Source organism: Aptenodytes forsteri, unplaced genomic scaffold (genome assembly GCF_000699145.1).
Source record: "Aptenodytes forsteri isolate BGI_AS27 unplaced genomic scaffold, ASM69914v1 Scaffold466, whole genome shotgun sequence".
Lineage (NCBI taxonomy): Eukaryota > Metazoa > Chordata > Aves > Sphenisciformes > Spheniscidae > Aptenodytes > Aptenodytes forsteri.
This window is the reverse complement of record NW_008795119.1, coordinates 437255-456601: the sequence shown is the minus strand read 5'-3', so window position 1 is coordinate 456601 and position 19347 is coordinate 437255. Positions and strand designations below refer to the sequence as shown.

The following is a 19347-nucleotide window of genomic DNA, read 5'->3' as shown; positions in this document are numbered from 1 at the left end:
TGAAACACTGGAAGAGGTTGCCCAGAGAGGTGGTAGATGCCCCATCCCTGGAAACATTCAAGGTCAGCTTGGACGGGGCTCTGAGCAACCTGATCTAGCTGAAGATGTCCCTGCCCACGGCATCTAGTTGGACTAGAAGCCCTTTAGAGGTCCCTTCCAACCCAAACTATTCTATGATTCTATGATCAAAGGTCCACTCAGGCCAGTTTTGGCTTCTCTTGCAGTCTTTTGCTTTCTCACCCTACTATTGGAATAATCTTTTGGAGGCATGACAATGTTCCAATTTCATACTCTTTCCCAATTTCCCCTCAAGAGTGAGAGGAAAATTAAAGGGGAGCCCCAGCAGTATCACATCACAATGAAGAATTTTCTTTGTTTCTGGTACATCTTAGCTCAAAAAGATAAAGGTACTCTTACACTCCAAGGTACTCTTACACTCCAGCCAGTAGTACATAATTCATTTTTCAGTTTTCTTCATAGGTAACTGAACACGTTATCTTCGTGTTTATATGATAAGGATCTGTGCAGCCTGCCTAATTCTTTCTTCTTGCATGGTTTGCCCTAACTGAAAAGTTCATAGTTCCCTGCAAGTCTCCTCTCTCCTTCTACAAAAATTCTAACTATAAATATGTAAAGAGTATTTCAAGACAAGAATTCTCCATTCTGGCCTTTATCCATTTCAAGAAACTACAAAAAGCACCTAGCAGCAGCATCTCATCATCTGAGGTTTTGAAGCATGTATATTAAACCTTATCTTAGAATTATATGGATAACTGGAATATATTATTATTAACAGTAATAAGATAGTGTCTTTCTAGAGGCTAGGGTTCTTTTTTTTCCTATTGTGAAAATTCAAATGTTTCAAAATTTTAAAAATTAATAAGAACAGATTATTATTAAATTATGCACCTTTATCCTTGATTTCCACAGATTTTTTAATCGATGGTGACAAAAGAATGGAAAAATTGTAAGAGTGGGGACAGTGAGGACAGTGTGCAGGGAATAGCATGATGGGAGAGGCTCTCGAAATTTCCTTGTAAAAGCAGCACAATGCCAGGACCCCACCACACATGCCTGTGAACAAATGTGCAAGGCTTGTGAAACACACAGAATCAGAAACCAGCGAACAGCTGCCACACTACAATCTCTGGGATATGAAAAACATCATAGGACAGCTTCTATGACTGACACAGTATGCCTTCAAAGCTGTCAATGACAACAGGCTGCACACTAGGGAAGGCTTCATCCGAATGCTGAGAGTTGCACTGGAACAGATGATACTGCGAGGGGCATATCCTACAAACCACCGGATCAAGAAGGAGACAAAGCCTTTTTTAGACATCTGGAGGAAGCCCCATGGTTGCAGGTCCTCATACTCATGGGGGAGCTTTAATCACCCTGACATCTGCTTTGAGGGCAGGAGCACTGGGCACAAGCACTACAGGAGATTCCTGGATTGGATTGATGACAGTCTCTTGACACAGGTGCTCAGCAAGCCAACAAGGGGAGGTGCTCTGCTGGACCTGTAACTCACAAAGAAGGAAGAACTGGTTGGGGATGTGAAGGCTGAGGGCAGCCCTTGCTGCAGCAACCATGAGATGGCAGAGTTTGCAATCCTGAAAGAAGCGAGCAAGACCTGGACTTCAGGAGAGCAGGTTTTGGTTTGTTCACGGATCTGCCTGGAAGGATCCTATGGGACAATGGGGATCCCTGGAGGACAAAGGGGCTCAGGGAAGCTGGCTGAACTTCAAGGACAACCTCTTCAAAGCAAAGGGGAATGATCAGACCAATGTGCACAAAGTTGAGCAGGCCTGGCAGGAGGCCAGCGGGGTTAAGCAGGGAATTCCTGACTGGCCTCAGATGCAAAGAGGGAGTGCACGGAGGTGTAAGCAGGGATGGTCTGCCCAGCAGGAATACCACAACGGTGACCGAGCATGCAAGCATGAAATTAGGAAAGTCAAAGCTCAGCTGGAATTGAACCTAGCAATGGATGTGACGGGCGACAAGAAAGCCTTCTGCAAGTGGATCAGCAGCAGAAGGAAGACTAAGGAAAACCCGAGTCTGGGTCTGGTTCTGCCGCTCACGTCAAAAGCTATGGAAAAGGCCGAGGCCTTTGTTGTCTTTGCCTCCGTTTCTCCTGGTAAGTCCTGTCCTCAGGACTTAAGTCCTGGCCTCCCAGGTCCCTGAGCCTACGTCAGAGTCAGGGGAGCACGGCTGTTCAGAGGGACCTTGACAGGCTGCAGAAACAGGACGGCAGTTCAACGTTGTAAAGTTCAACAAAGGCAAATACAAAGCTCTGCTCCTGGGATAGAATGACGCCATGCAGTGGTACAGGTGGGCATCAACTGGGTAGAAAGCAGTTTTGCGGGAGTGGACCTGGGGGTCCTCATGGACAACAAGCGGAGAATGAGTCTGTGAGGTAAGCCAGCCATGACAAAGGTCAACTGCAAAATGGTCTGTGTTAGCTTAAGTGTTGCTATCAAGTCAAGGAAAGAGGCTATTCCTTGCTATGCCACACTTGTGAAACTGCATCTAGACTTCTGGGCACAGTGTCAGAAAGACGTGACATTCTGGAGTGAGGCCCACAGAGGACCACCAGGATGTCTGAGGGCTGGAGCACATGCCTACCAAGAGAAGCTGCAAGAGCTGGGTTTGTCCAGCCTTGAGAAGAGAAGGGGAAAGGGAGATCCTATTGGTGGGTGCAACTGCCATATGGGGTGGTAAAGAAAAGACAGAGCCAGCCTCCTCTTGGAGGTGCACAACAATGGGATGAGAGGCAACAGAAACTCACTGCAACATGGGCAGTTGACTCAGTATAAGGAAGTTGTTTGTTTGTTTGTTTGTTTTTTAAAAACCATGATGGTACCAAAACATTGGAACAGGCTGCCAAAAGATGCTGTGGGATGTCCATTCTCGGTTGGAGGCATTCAGAACCCAACTGGACAAGGTCCTAAGCAACCTGATGTAATTTGAACCTGTTTTGTGCAACAGTTGGTCTGCATGACTTCCAGAGGTCCTTCTGATCCAAATGTGATTACTGAGGTTTAAACAGTTGTCTACCCAAATCATGGTTTTGCCAGATACTCAGTGAAGCCTTTGTGTGTTTGAGGACTAAGAGGTCACCTTCATCCTGTATGTTATGGAGACCAAATTACAGTTAATTTTTATTTCATTCTATGCAACTGCAAATACATGTTATAGGTACTACACATATTGCAAGTAAAATGTACAAGTAATATATTTAAATTATGAGCACATATGCAAACAAGGTTTACAATTCCTCAGGAAGGTTCCAAAGGAATCAATACAAATGCTAGTCTATCTAATATCCTCGAAGTATATTTAAGGATATCTCCAAATCAAAAACTGTGGAGGACATTAACATTGACTAAAAGTAAATGAGAACAGAGCAGCCATACAGCAACAGGGACTCTCCATAAAGCTGGGCAACTCAAGCTAACTTTTTTTTATACAGTCTGATGTAGCCCACTAATGACACTGGCTAACTAACCTCAACATCTCTGAAAACAAGAAATTAAGATCTAAAGTTCAGCTTTGTCCTTCCCTTACTTCAGACCTGGCACTAGCCACCAGGAATGGCTAATTTGTCATTACCAAACAAACAAACAAGTCAGGGATAATTCACCTTTTGAAATCCTCAATTCAAAACAGGTTAACAGTAGTATTTTAACAGATGAAGTATCTAAGGCTATGGGAGAGGTAAGGTTGAGAGATAAATCTTTTGCTTGGTCAATAGCATGGCTGGAGAAGAACAATTCTGGAAGAGGTGGCCTTCCTTCACATTTGAGGCTACATTTCAGACCTGGGAGTAGCAGATTCCACACAAAACATTGATCAAGATCAGCTGCAGGTTTCTGTCAAAATGGCTAGAGTACCTCGTGTAGAAAGTATGCTGACTTTAAGCCACTTGTAAGGTCCAGTGGTAAAAAGTCAAACTGGTAAAAGTTGGTAACATATTTGAATTGTCACAGGGAGTTAATGCTACATCTGATACATGCCCATTACATTTCTGCTTCTGTATTTGCAGCTGTAAGAACATTTATCTTATCATTAAACGATGGTGTGAAATAGAACTGTCAATCTTCAGAACAAGTACATACAGGAAACTGCTCTGAGTGTACGATAATTTAGTTATCTACTAGATGATTTGAGAAAAGGATGGTCACTATCTATGAAGCAGAAATAATATTACTAAGGAAAGAGGTGACTGGTGGTTGTTCTGGTGAAACAGAAACTTTCAGGAACACTACTAGTAGGAGATGGAAACAGGAGTACCATAATGCCTGTGCCTCTGCTGAATTCAATACAAAAGTAATAGGTTGAAGTTGTCTGGCCTATACTATAGAGGACATGTACCAGCTCCTGCTGGTCTTAACAAATATTATATAAGAAAGTATGAGAGAGGCAGAACTAAGAATGAACTGTTGCTTGTGCTCTGTCAACTTCATCTGCTTCAAGCATGTCTGAATCACTGCATTCCAAGACAGACTCTTGTACTGACAGGTTCCTGGGTTAAAGATGTACTGCACTTATTTGCAGAGAAACTAATTTTGCTGTGTTACGACCACTTTATTGGGCAATTCAGATAATACTTTGTAGCAATAACTGTCCTTCTCCCTGTGTTTATTTACTGTTCCATTAATCTTACCCATAAATTTTACCATCAAGTTTCACATATTATGCATGACACTGAAGAAAAAAAAAAAGCTACTGGGCCAAGAACTGATTTTTCTGGTCCCACTAGAAATGACCCACTCACTGCTATGCTTCCAAATTGACAGTGAGGGACTTTTTAATTTAAGGCAACCAATAAGCTTACTTATACTGTAAGATTTTTAATTAACATGTCATTGATAACAGATCAAATGGCTTGAAGAAATCCAATAGTATCAACACAATTTCTGTTATCAAAGAATCCTGTGATCTCCTCAGAAAAAGGCAGGCTTGTTGAATAAGATTTAATTTTTACAAAGCTGCACATGGTTCTGTGAAGTATCAAAGTGCTCAGATGTCTTCATTCAGTAGAGGCACAAGGATCTCCTCAAATAACGTAAAACTTAACAGCGAGATCAAGAGAAGCCCAGGCAGGGAACAAAAAGATCCCTCCTCATCTAGAGAGCAGAAAAATCTTCCAAAGGGGAAGAGAGATCCCCTAACTCTGAATTTATATTTTGCTGTCTGCCTGTCACCAAGAAAAGGAAGGGCTGTGAGTGAACCCTAACTGGACTTGGTGGCTGTCAAGCAGAGAGGAGAACATAAGAAAAATATTGTTTAAACAACAGAAGTGCATTCTCCCCTCCTTCTCTGCACCTGCAGCAGAGAGTAATCTAATCCAGCAATCCTTAGCACAGAGGCGGAATCCCTAGTCTTCACTTCCCAACCCTCAAAAAATCATGTTCTATTTCAAAAACTTTTTCCCTCCCTTTTTACTTTGACATCCCATTAACTCCTAGTCCTATCCCTCACTTAGCCCCAACTCCATCATAACCATCATCACCCTAATAATGCAATTATGTTGGGGAATGGTGCATTTGTAAATTTATTTAGAATGTTATCTTTATTCTGGCTATCTCATTATCAAATAAATATTAGCAAAGGAAAAAGAGTTGAATGAGAGAAAATATTTATCCATTTATAATCACAGAGTTATGGAAAGAAAGCCAAAGAATTAAGTCGTATTTTGATTTAAAGTAGAGAAGAAACATGGAACCAGGACAGATAAGCCTGTTATGTGCAGCTAAAAGATACAAGCAAGATTTAGAGAGATCTGCTCTAATTTCCCTACAATGTTTTAAGCAGAACGTCATGAACATTTCCCAGTTATGAAAAACAGAGTCATGGACATTTAAATCCAGACTAAACTCTCTCAAGTACACCAAAGAAACAACTCTGCTTCGGTCTCCAAGGCTACAGAGAAAGAGACACCTTATGTCAAAACCGATCTAATGTGTCCATTCTAAGCTAATTACTGCTGTGGCTGGAAGAGTACTAAAAAGCATCATGTGAATTCCGATTTTATTCTTCTAAATATCAAGAGACCTAGCTGTATCACTTCTGCAAGAAAATTATGTCACATCCATTCCTTACAGATGTCAGAAAGAATGGAAAAAATAAAGGAAAACAGGTATTTTAGATTTTCAAGTGGTCCTTAGGGATACAATCGTTCACAAGAACTTTTTGAGGAATTTACAGTGACACATAGATAAAAAGCAAATACTGGCCATGTGTTGCCCAAGAAAGCTGAAAAAAGCAGTAAGACATCAGTTTTCATCATGGCCAAGTGATATATGAAACCTTACATCTTTCAACAGCTTTGACTTGGCATTTTTAATAAGATGATCCAGAAGAGGACAAAAGAGACAGAAATGCATTAAAAGCTGTAAAATTTTTGGTTAATCATGACCTGAAAAGACTGTAAGACACTTCAGAAAAGTTTTTTTCAGAATTTGCTGACTGAGCTGCATGGTGGCAGATGAGTTGCTATACTGAACAAACACAATGGAATGCACAATAAAGCAAGCAATTTATCTGTACTGGTGGGTACTAATGAGACAATGGCTACTGATGAATGTGACTGAAACTTACTGTGGATAAGTTAATGAAGTCACCTGCATGAGCAGCAACAAACAGACAAAGATGCAAGGTATAAAGAGAAATGGTTCTGGGGCTTTTATAATTTAACCTGAACATAAGGAACAGAATCTACAAGTGACACAGGATGAGGAAATCAGAAATAAAGAAGAGGACAGGGATATGGATCCATACCATGGTGAACTGGGAGAAAGAAAACAATACAAATTATTAAAGGTATTTGTACAATCAAAAAACCTAGAAGCAAAGAATGTAGGACATAGCTACAGCATGGGGACTCTTACTGTTTCCCAGGGAAATCTTAAAAGGATTTAGGAAATGGTAGGGGAGGAAACAATAGGCCAGAACACCACTGTAGCCTAACAGGCCAGTGCAGTTCTTAAATACACGAGCAGGAAGACATGGAGCAAGACTAAGGATTTTACAATTAATCCCATGCTTGGCAATAGCATAATCACTAAAAGAACACCAGAGTCACAAATGAAGAAATCTACTGACAAACTCAAGAAAATTCTGAGAAAAGCTATTGAGATGATTAGCAGACAGGAAAACATCCTCTATAATACAAGGTTCCATGAAGCCAATTAATTTTGCTTCGCTTATGAGTATGTATCTATCTACACAAAAAGAAAAAAAAGTTTCTCTGCCTATCAAAGTGACAACACAATGAACTTGAAATTGTTTAAGTTCAGATTAGAAATAAAGTGAAAATTCTTAGGAGTGAGTGTGGCCAAACACTGAAAAAATTTGACAATGACTGCAGGGAATATTTCATCACTAGTGATTTTAAATACATATGCTCTTACTTACAAGTAAATCCTCAGGCCTGCCTTGTAGAAGTTAAAAACAAAACAAAGTAGCAGTAAGTTCTCATGATAGGGTCAGACTTCAGGTTGTCTAGTTGTATGACACTAAAAATAAATTAGTACTTTTTTTCTTCTCCCAGAAAATCAAATATGTGCTCTTTCTTTTCATAGTCTTCCATAAGAAGGCTTGCCATTCTCTAGTAAAATTAGACCTCTCAATACAACTATTAGGAGGTGATATATAAGTATGGAGAACAGACAGAATACTGATAAGAAATGACAGAAAAAAATCAGTGTCAGTGATGGAAAACCTGAGCTTAAGCTGGAGACAGAGGTTTTCTTAAGTTGCACTCATTGCACATCTGAGATCAGAGACATAAGGAGAAACAGATGTTAGATTTTCCATTTCTGCAAAGAACAAAGCCATCTCCCACGCTCTTAACACTACACAAACAGACTACAAAACATAGGTCTCCAATATTCTCCTATCGCAAACAGGTTAGCTCTCGATTCTTCTATTTTGAAAAAAAAAAAAAAAAAAAAAATTCTGCGACTTCTGCTGTCAGAAAACATAGGATCCGGGAAATGCGTTTTTGGCATAGACAGTTTTCTAAAGGGGTTTGTTTGGGTTTTCATTAGCATCCCTAGGTGAAGCGTGGACACCAGCAAACCTAAGAAATATATCTCTCTCAGCCTCATTGACCTCCAGTACGACTGTATGTATAAAATCTTTCCTGCTGACAAAGTATAACCCATTCTGCCATAAACTTAACATTGTAGGATATTGAGTTCTGAAAAAATTTGAGTCTCTTCACATGGAGCCCTGATAGGAGTACTGCTAGCTACCAAAAAGTCTATATGCAGCTCAGCCTTCCTTGATCTCCACAAGCCTTCAGTGTTGAGGCAGTCAGCACTTCTTTGCTAGTCAAGGCGTATCAGAAGCACCTACCACAGTTGCTTCCAACAGAAGACAAACACCAAAGTCACCCACATCCACCACAACGAACAATTCGTTTGAATTTCTGGGGTTACGTTGATGAATGCTCATCAAACACACAAAGACTTCACTGAGTATCTGGCAAAACCATGATTTGGGTAGACAACTGTTTAAACCTCAGTAATCACAACGAACAATTCGTTTGAATTTCTGGGGTTACGTTGATGAATGCTCATCAAACACACAAAGACTTCACTGAGTATCTGGCAAAACCATGATTTGGGTAGACAACTGTTTAAACCTCAGTAATCACATTTGGATCAGAAGGACCTCTGGAAGTCATGCAGACCAACTGTTGCACAAAACAGGTTCAAATTACATCAGGTTGCTTAGGACCTTGTCCAGTTGGGTTCTGAATGCCTCCAACCGAGAATGGACATCCCACAGCATCTTTTGGCAGCCTGTTCCAATGTTTTGGTACCATCATGGTTTTTAAAAAACAAACAAACAAACAAACAACTTCCTTATACTGAGTCAACTGCCCATGTTGCAGTGAGTTTCTGTTGCCTCTCATCCCATTGTTGTGCACCTCCAAGAGGAGGCTGGCTCTGTCTTTTCTTTACCACCCCATATGGCAGTTGCACCCACCAATAGGATCTCCCTTTCCCCTTCTCTTCTCAAGGCTGGACAAACCCAGCTCTTGCAGCTTCTCTTGGTAGGCATGTGCTCCAGCCCTCAGACATCCTGGTGGTCCTCTGTGGGCCTCACTCCAGAATGTCACGTCTTTCTGACACTGTGCCCAGAAGTCTAGATGCAGTTTCACAAGTGTGGCATAGCAAGGAATAGCCTCTTTCCTTGACTTGATAGCAACACTTAAGCTAACACAGACCATTTTGCAGTTGACCTTTGTCATGGCTGGCTTACCTCACAGACTCATTCTCCGCTTGTTGTCCATGAGGACCCCCAGGTCCACTCCCGCAAAACTGCTTTCTACCCAGTTGATGCCCACCTGTACCACTGCATGGCGTCATTCTATCCCAGGAGCAGAGCTTTGTATTTGCCTTTGTTGAACTTTACAACGTTGAACTGCCGTCCTGTTTCTGCAGCCTGTCAAGGTCCCTCTGAACAGCCGTGCTCCCCTGACTCTGACGTAGGCTCAGGGACCTGGGAGGCCAGGACTTAAGTCCTGAGGACAGGACTTACCAGGAGAAACGGAGGCAAAGACAACAAAGGCCTCGGCCTTTTCCATAGCTTTTGACGTGAGCGGCAGAACCAGACCCAGACTCGGGTTTTCCTTAGTCTTCCTTCTGCTGCTGATCCACTTGCAGAAGGCTTTCTTGTCGCCCGTCACATCCATTGCTAGGTTCAATTCCAGCTGAGCTTTGACTTTCCTAATTTCATGCTTGCATGCTCGGTCACCGTTGTGGTATTCCTGCTGGGCAGACCATCCCTGCTTACACCTCCGTGCACTCCCTCTTTGCATCTGAGGCCAGTCAGGAATTCCCTGCTTAACCCCGCTGGCCTCCTGCCAGGCCTGCTCAACTTTGTGCACATTGGTCTGATCATTCCCCTTTGCTTTGAAGAGGTTGTCCTTGAAGTTCAGCCAGCTTCCCTGAGCCCCTTTGTCCTCCAGGGATCCCCATTGTCCCATAGGATCCTTCCAGGCAGATCCGTGAACAAACCAAAACCTGCTCTCCTGAAGTCCAGGTCTTGCTCGCTTCTTTCAGGATTGCAAACTCTGCCATCTCATGGTTGCTGCAGCAAGGGCTGCCCTCAGCCTTCACATCCCCAACCAGTTCTTCCTTCTTTGTGAGTTACAGGTCCAGCAGAGCACCTCCCCTTGTTGGCTTGCTGAGCACCTGTGTCAAGAGACTGTCATCAATCCAATCCAGGAATCTCCTGTAGTGCTTGTGCCCAGTGCTCCTGCCCTCAAAGCAGATGTCAGGGTGATTAAAGCTCCCCCATGAGTATGAGGACCTGCAACCATGGGGCTTCCTCCAGATGCCTAAAAAAGGCTTTGTCTCCTTCTTGATCTGGCAGATTGCCTGTAGCAGTCAGCCACCATGCTGTCACCCACATAATTTTAGTTTAAACTAAAGATAGTAAAAAAAAAAACCCAGATACAGAAGAGCGTGCCCTTCAGATTGATATTTCTTTCCACGTGAAAGATGGCTATCATTAAAGGTCCCAGAAGAAAAAAAAAAATATAATTTTATCCATTTCACGTAGGAAATAACAATTGGAGCTGCATTCTTCACTACCTGAGCAGGACAAACAGAACAGTTTTAGCAATTTGCTTTAAAAAAAAAAAAAAAAAAAATCAGATACTAATAAATGGAGATTTGGCAACTTCCTTGAATTAGGCTAGCCTATAATTTCCATGTTTGAGAGAGGTAACAAAAGCCAAGACCTCTTGCTCCCCTCAAGTTTGACAAGCTCAATTAGATCCTGAGCCAATTTTTTTACTACCTTCAGCAGATGCACACAACCTAGATATTTCAAAAATAGTGTTCAGAAGCCTGCATTTTAATATTACAAGTGACAATGACTGAAGTCTGACTTATGAGCTACTGGACAGTTTCCCTGCTAAGAAACTTTAGCATATAGCTTATTAACAAAAGTGTGTCTACCATTGAGGCTTCTATGGTGGCCAAAGGAGGATAGCTAAGGGCTGACACTCCTTAGAAATTGTAACTCTGTGCCACCCTGTGAGTCTTGATCCCTAAGAGAGAGTGTTTCAGAGAGGATTTCTGACTGGCTACCACAGAGCCAATAACACAGTCCAGTAACATGGCAAAAGCAATTAAAGACTGTGTCATTCTGGATTTCATGGCCACATGCAGATATCACTCAAAAATGCAAAGGTCCTGCAACACTACAAGGAACAGTTCAGCCTTTCAGCAGCCACTCATGGTAATCAGTTATGAGCACAGACTAACATGGGCAGATAGAAGCAATACATATAAGTGCCTAAGCTCTACACTGTTTATATTTGAATGTTTAATTACATAAAAGGCGGCTATAGGTCACATCTATGAATTAGAATTATGAGGAGTCCTTATGAGTTACTCTCAAAGTCCTAGTAAAAGCAATTCAGTAGCTCCTTTATGTTCAGTGGCCAGGCAGCATCTATGACCCAGCCAAACCTCTGAGGCATAGAGTCCAAAGAAACAACTGGAGAGGTGACCACAAAGTCAATCAGCTTGGAAAAGCATCAACTCTAGAGCAGGGAGTCAGGTGGCATATGAAAGCAACATTTCTGGAGACTTCTGCTAGAGATGCTCTATGGAGCAGCAGCTGGATCACAGGTACCAGCTTGAAGGGATGTTGGGAGGTCTCCAGTCCAACTTCCTGCTCAAAGCAGGGTCAATGATGAGGTTATGTCAGGGTTTGAAAACTTCCAAGGGTGGAGATCCCACAGCCTCTCTGGGTGCCAATGCTTGACTGTCCTGTTGTGGAAAAGTTTCTCCTTACAAGTTATAGGACGAGAGGAAATGGCCTCAAGTTGCGCCAGGGGAGGTTTAGATTGGACGTGAGGAAATTTCTTTACGAAAAGCATCAACTCTAGAGCAGGGAGTCAGGTGGCATATGAAAGCAACATTTCTGGAGACTTCTGCTAGAGATGCTCTATGGAGCAGCAGCTGGATCACAGGTACCAGCTTGAAGGGATGTTGGGAGGTCTCCAGTCCAACTTCCTGCTCAAAGCAGGGTCAATGATGAGGTTATGTCAGGGTTTGAAAACTTCCAAGGGTGGAGATCCCACAGCCTCTCTGGGTGCCAATGCTTGACTGTCCTGTTGTGGAAAAGTTTCTCCTTACATACAGCCAGCTCCTCTCCTGTTTCAACTTATGCTTGCTGGCCCTCATTCTCCTGCCATGCTCCACTAGAAAGCCTGGCTCCATCTTCTTAACCATCCTCTCTTAGGAGCTGGCAAGCTGCTATTAGGTCCTGTCAGAGCCATCCTTCCTCCAGGCTGAACAAGGCCAGTTCTCTCAGTCTCTCCTCATGTGCTGATCCAGCCCTCTGACCAACCTGATGACCCTCTGCTGAACTCAGTCCAGTTTGCCAATGTCTTTCTTGAACTGGGGGTCCCAAAACTGGACATAGCGCTCTAGCTGTGAGCTAATGAGTGCTGAGCAAAGAGGGGTAATCAAGTCCCTCAATCTCTTGGCTGTGCTCCTGTTCATACAGCCCAGGATGCGGTTAGTCTTTGCTGCCAGGGCACATTTCTTGCTCATGCTCAGCTCACCATCCACCAGGGCCTCCAGGGCCTTTCCAGCAGTGCTGCTCCCCAGCCAGGCAGCCCCAGCAAGAGCTTACTGCCCCCCACTTTCCCAAGGAAGAACTTTGCATTTGACCTTGTTGAATTTCATAAAGTCCCTGTTGGCTCATTCCTCCAGCCTGTCCAGCTCCCTGTAAATAGCAGCCTGTCCACAAGCATTTTGACTGGTTCGCCCCACCCCGTGATTTGGTGTCATCTGCAAATTTTATAAGCAAGCACTCCACTGCCTCCTCCAAGTCATTGATAAAGATGCTAAACTGAACAGCTGCCAGGATAGATCCCTGCAGTACTCTGCTTGTCACTGTCTTCCCAGTAGAGTGCAACCTATTAACCACTACCTCTAAGCTAAATCATCCAAACAGATGGTTGTCCACCCATCTAGACCAAAATGTCCCAACTTGGATAGAAGACTATTATGGGAGACAATGTTGAAAACTTTGCTAAAGCCAATGACATTTCAAGAGTGATACGAGAATGGCCTTACAAGGACATTGGCCACTTCCCTCAGCACCCTCAAATGCAGCCTGTTGGGTACCATGGACTTGTACAGGTCGAGTTTTCTCAAGTAATCCCTGGCTTAATCCCTGTCCATTGCTGGCTGTTCCTCTTTAATGTGTTCACTGATCACAGAGGTATGGGAGACATCGTTAGTGCAGACTGAGACAAAGAAGGCTTTGAGTACTTCAGAATTCTCTGTCGTCACTATATCACCCAGCCCACTCAGCATCGGGCACACATTTTCCTTGGTCAGCCTGTTATTACTAATGTAACAGTAGAAGCTTTTCTTGTTGCCCTTGACGTCCCCTGGAAATCTCAACTCCAGCTGAGCTTTAACTTTCCTGATACCATTCCCTGTATGCCCAGGCAACATTTCTAAATTCCTCCTTTGTAGCCTGTCCTTGCTTCCACCTCTTGTATGCTGCCTTTTGATGTTGGGACCTCCACTGTGAGTTCCCTACTTAGTTAAGCTGGGCTCCTCATAAATCTGCTTATTTTCCTGCATATTAAGACAGACTGCTCTTGTGCTTGGAGGGTCCTTAAAGACCTGCCAGCTTCCCTGAGCCACTTTGCCCTTCAGAGCTGCTTCCCATGGGATCACACCTACCAGTTCCCTGAATAAGCCAAACTCTCCTTGTCTGAAGTCCAGGGTCCGTACTACTCTCCTTCCTCATTCCCTTCAAGATCTTGAACTTCATTATTTCACAGTTGCTACATCCAAGGCTGCCACTGATTATCACATCCCTAACCATTTCTTTCTTACAAGTGAATAGCAGATCCAGGTATTCCTCACCCCTGGTTGACTCAGATGGAGAAAGAGATGGAAAACCGCCATGCAGTTACCAAACAACAACAGGACAGCTATTATGGTATGGGATCTGTGCAGCGAATCCCGTATGGTGGTCAGTAAACAGCAGCAGGAGTTGATACTCGTGTAAAGGAGAATGAAGTAGAGAGGATGAAAAGGAGAGGACAGCCGTACAAAAACCTATCAGCACAGCTAGACAAAAAGTCCTCACAGGAATTTGGGGCCCAGTGAGAAGAACAGTAGCCAATACTAAGAGACAAGCATGCCATTGAAGGAGAAGCAATTTGCTGTTTCAAAGTTGCACTCCACTCAGCAAGTTAAATGGGGAAAAGCAGAGAGACACAGAGCTACAGAGTCAGAATTATTTTCAGCTGAGATTCTTGCATCACAATGGGTAAGCAAGGAAGCTGCAGAAACAGAACAGTGAATCACAGTCACGGTGCCTGGGAAAAAATGTAGTGACTCAGAACTAAGAGAAAATAAGACACTGACCAGAAGTAATGAGGAGACAAGGCCTGGAGAAAGAAGAGGCACAATATGATGTGGAGTCATGTTTCTCTACAGACAGTTTGTGGCCTGAGGTCGAAATTGAGGCACAACTGCTAGACTTGGGTCACAAAGGCCACATCAGCTCCAGAGATCTAGGTCCCCAGCTATGAATGAAGATGCCTATGAACTCTTCTGAAATTGAATGAGGGTTTCAGTGACCTGAGAACAAGGGAAGGATCCAGAGGTAAGGAAAATGGGGTGGGGTATAGCCTGCTGCACAGAACTGGAGTTAATGTTGAATACACTACAAAAAAATGCTAAGCCTTGTTACGTTACAGTATGTCAGCCTGGGCTTAACTGAGTCTTTCTTTTCATTAAAATTGCATTTTAGACAAAAGATATGCAGTAGATCAAATCGACTTGCATTTAAGTAAAGCATTTGACATACAGTCATAAAGGGAACCACTACTTAAGACTGAAAAATGGGGATTAGAACAGTATGTGGTAAAGAACTTGCATAGAAAAAAAAAATTAAGCAGGCAGTACCTCATGGATCATTTTTGAAACTGATTTTATTTAGATATTTTCATTAATAGCTCAGCACAAAAAAGGAGAAGTATGCTAACAAAACTTAATCATGACAAATTTGGGTGGCACTGTCAATACAAGGCAGAGGACAGTACAGAGAATGTAAGGGAGCTGAGACTGTATAATAGAAACGGGAAGAAATATAGCATTACAAAGCACAGGATCATGTTCCTCAGAGTCTATACCCATAATTCCTGCTCTAATACGGGAATTCATCAGTTGCAAACAATAGAAAGTAGAAATACTTGTGAGTATTAGTCAATCACAGAATGACCACATGCTGTATCAATGTGATAAGGCCATAAAAAATAAAATGTGATCCCAATCTGCATCACTAGCTATTTCCAGTAGAGATCAAAATGCATTAGCAGCATTGCAGCACTGGTGATACTGATAATCTGTGATACTATGTATAGTTCTGGTCTCCTGAGAGGTAGATTTAAAGAGGTTCGAAAGAGGTAAATGTAACCTAGAATAGATATAACGAAGGACTGTGAGGATTAGAATTGTGGGGAGCCCCTCTTACTTGGCAAACGAAAAGCACTTGCCTTGCCGTGCCTAGCAAAAAGAAAAGAAAAAAAAAGCTGCCAGATCTAAAGTATCTCAGAAGTAAGGAACCTAACTAGTCTTGAGGCAGCAATTGTGTTGTGGCTTCCATGACAGACGGAACCAGACTGGATGTGCCAGGAGGTCCCATTCAGTTCCATAATCCTATCTTCCTACATGTAATAGTCTGCTAGGTTGAATTTTCTCATACGATTATATCCATGCAAAATTAAATCCTTCTCAAATAGCTGAACTGTAGCAGCTGAGCGATCCTACCCAACTAGCAATATGCTCCAGCGCTATAGCACAGGCTTGATCAGAGAGCCTGGAAGTCCAACAGCAGGTCATCTGTGCCAACTGCCTGACTCACTATCATAGCAAGTAACACTGAGAACCCACCTCCTTTTCCACTATTACATAAGACAGTTTTCAAGAGTAAAATGTATTTAATATCTTCCCCTCTCCCCTTCACAGTTCCCAGAAAACACAAGCAAGAGTCTGAAAAAAGTCTGTGGATAACAGATGCTGACTGGCTGGAAAATACTCCAGAAGTAGCTCTGAAAAGTTGGAAGTTTTACCCCGTGTTTCGCATGCATTCCACTGCCACCAGTGCAAATCTTCCACTTGACAGGACACTGATGCACATCCCATGAATGGTGAGCGTAAGGAGGTTCTGATACACTGACTGCAGCCTAATGGAGTACCTTAATCCAGACACAACGTCATATCATCGATACCAGCACTCCAGCTGCACCGATAAAAACTTCATTGCAGACAGAATTCTAGCAATTTGTGTTGCCTTATCACTCCATCAGTTAAAATTATTGGCTGACGGCAACAAAGATACTGAAAGGCAAGAAGGCTTGGTGACAGCATGGTTCTGAAAGGTGCTAGCATCTGTATAGCTTTTTGACATACTTGAATAAGGCTCCACCTATTAAAAAATTATCATGGATTTGATAAACAGAGGCACAAGTCTTCTGTTGCCAAAAACGTTTGGTTACCTCTGTTCTGAGACCTTTTTATCTTATAAAGGCACCAGACCAAAAAAAAACAAGAAAAAAAGAAAGCCTTGAAATGGACATATATTTAAAGTGATAGCCTCACCATACAGGATGTGTAATTGTCTGTGAAAACAATTTGTGTGGGACAGACGGAACTGACAGCACAAGAAATGTAGCTTTCATTCTAAGAAAGTACAGACTCCAAGCAGAGCAGGAATGAGGCTTTAACACAAACACCAAGTTTGAAGCTGCAAGTAGTTCAAAGGTCTGGATTTAATGGTAGCTCAGTCCTTTCAAGACAGCAGCATGAGAGAACTAATGGCTAACCTATCAGAGGCTGTGCTTTCAGAGGGTGGCAAGAATTACAAGAAAATAAGTGATAATATGACATCAGGAGTACCAAAGTGGGCTCACCTCCTTAGGTGGCTGGCACTAGGTGCCTGTGGAATGTCATGGAAGAGAATCTGGAGGCTGCCAGCAAGTCTGGGTTTACACTAGCAGTGGAGAGGTAGACTTGAAAAGGACGTGGAGATCTACACACCTGTCAAAGGGATTCTGAGCCCAGAAAAAGCATCAGAAGCCAAAGAAACTGGGACTAGGATGTGACAAGGGTGTGTGTTTTGAAGACTAAGGCAGCTTGCCTTTTGGGACCAAGTAGGTTTTGGGGGAACTGTACTGAAGAGGGCACAGGAAAGGAGAAGTCTGGGAATAATGAAAGAGAAGGGGAGCAGACAGAAATTCCAATGTTTAAAAAGGAAGTAGAAGATTTAAGCATTGAGGATCAAGGGTAGGCGGACACTAAAAGCTAGACATATCTCCAGGGATAAGAGAATTAGTAACTCTCCGGACAATGCAAGCCCCTTGAAGTCTGTTGTTTACACAGGTTCACTTCAGTCCTACTAGGATGCAACCGCAAAAATTAGAACCTGGCAGCTCTACTGGGCCAGAGAGACCTGAGAACGAGCCCATCTCCTACAGGCACAGCTGTGCTCTGAACCAGCTTTTGGCCAGCCTCAGAAATTGATCAAAAACATCCTTAAGACCCAGAGGGCCCCAGCGCCAAGTCGTGTACTTCGCAGCCCAGCACCACTGTCCATCCAGCAAGTGGCAGTGCTGGCTCGGCTAACCCAGTGCACGAGGACGACACAGGCCGGGCTGCACTCCACACTCCCAGCCCCCAGCCCCAGCCCCAGCCTTGCTCTCTAGACTTTCACCCACTGCCTACTTACTTTTTAATTAGATTTTTAAACAAAAAGTGAAAGTATTTTCTAAAATCCCTCTAATTACACTAAGATGCTGAACTGATTGTGAAGGGAATAGGAAATGAAAGCGACTCACCCTCTGAGGGAGAATTTTGTCAGCCATCTTCCTCCTCTTGGCACTGTACATTTTTTAAAGAAAAAAACACGTTACCATGGTGACAGATCTAGGAGTAACGAGGCCACCTGCTAAATTATCCTGACATCTCCACATGCTGGTGCACAGCTGTGCATGCATCAGCAAAAGGGTCTCACCCATGCCCAGGACCTAGGACCCCTTCTCTCAGCAGCCTGGGGAGGTAGTTAGCTAAGAACAAATCAGGGCTGTCTGTTATGCATCTTGGAAAGAAGTGTGCAAGTTCTTTGATCACAGCATCTTCTATGGTGCAGGGCGGCAATGTGTGCATGTGCACATGCTGTCTATAGATACAGAAAAAGCATGTAGGAGGACAGCGTGCACGTGTGGAAGTGTGCATAGATATACCTATGCATATACACATGTAAGTGGCTGAGTGCCTGTAAACAGAATGTGAACTTGTTCAAACAGATGACATGCATTCATTCATTCATGCCCAAAATTGAGTGCTGATGAAAACACACACGTGTGTATTTCATATGATGTATGGAAACACACATATATACACACCCTTCCCTACGCATATACACTTGTTCTATTGTAACATATTCGCATGAGTGATATACAAAGGTAAGTGGGCTTACATTTCCATATTTGTTCATCTTTATGAACGCATATGTGGGAAGATACATGTGTGCCTGCAGTGTATATACATAATGTGTCCATACCCATACATAAGCACATTTATATATCTATGCTTTTAAAAACATACCGGTGTTCGTGTACATACACACAAATGTATATGTGCCTAAGAAATGGTACTGTCAGGAAGATTGCCAAATACATTGTCTTTTGAATTCTTCAGATTCTAAGAACCATTTGTGCCCACCAAACCTGTCACCTAGCTTTCTCTAACAGGGCCAAGAGGGAATTCAGGCCTTATTCTTCACCTCTATAATTTGCGAGGCCTTTATCTTAAGCAGGAGATGAATCACTCCATCTGTGACAGACAAATGGGAGAATGTGAACCGCCTGCTGCCGCTCTGCCATGTCACAAGGATGTCCCTCCTTACTGTTTTCATACAGGAAGTCTGTCATCAGCCATGTCCATGTAAAAGCTGTTTCCACACACATCGATGTGGCATACTCACTTCCTACATTTACTAATAATAAGCCTGGCCTGAAATACCAGATTCTTAGGTTCTTTCCCATCCCCATATAAGCCAAGCCCGAGGAACTCTTCGTGCCCAGAGGTGCAAACTACATTCTTCCTCGGGGGCAGAAAATTCATCCACACAGTCACACCCAACTTCACAGGTGAACAATGTCCCTTTTTAAAAGCGTAGGAGTAATGGGACTGGAATGTTACATGGTGTGAACCTCCAACACCTTCCACAGCTCACAAAATCAAATCTGCACTGAAACACGTCACAGAATCTGGA

General features: G+C 43.0%; 1 protein-coding gene across 4 annotated transcripts in view; it reads right to left on the bottom strand.

Moving 5' to 3' along the window:
- SMARCD3 (SWI/SNF related, matrix associated, actin dependent regulator of chromatin, subfamily d, member 3) overlaps positions 1-19347 on the bottom strand; it is a 110851-nt gene that overhangs the window by 35214 nt on the left and 56290 nt on the right. For all 4 annotated transcript variants that reach the window (XM_009277098.2, XM_009277097.2, XM_009277099.2 and 1 more), the window contains one exon: positions 17909-17951. In XM_009277098.2, coding sequence (XP_009275373.1) covers positions 17909-17951 — 43 coding nt within the window. The remainder of the gene's footprint in view (positions 1-17908; positions 17952-19347) is intronic.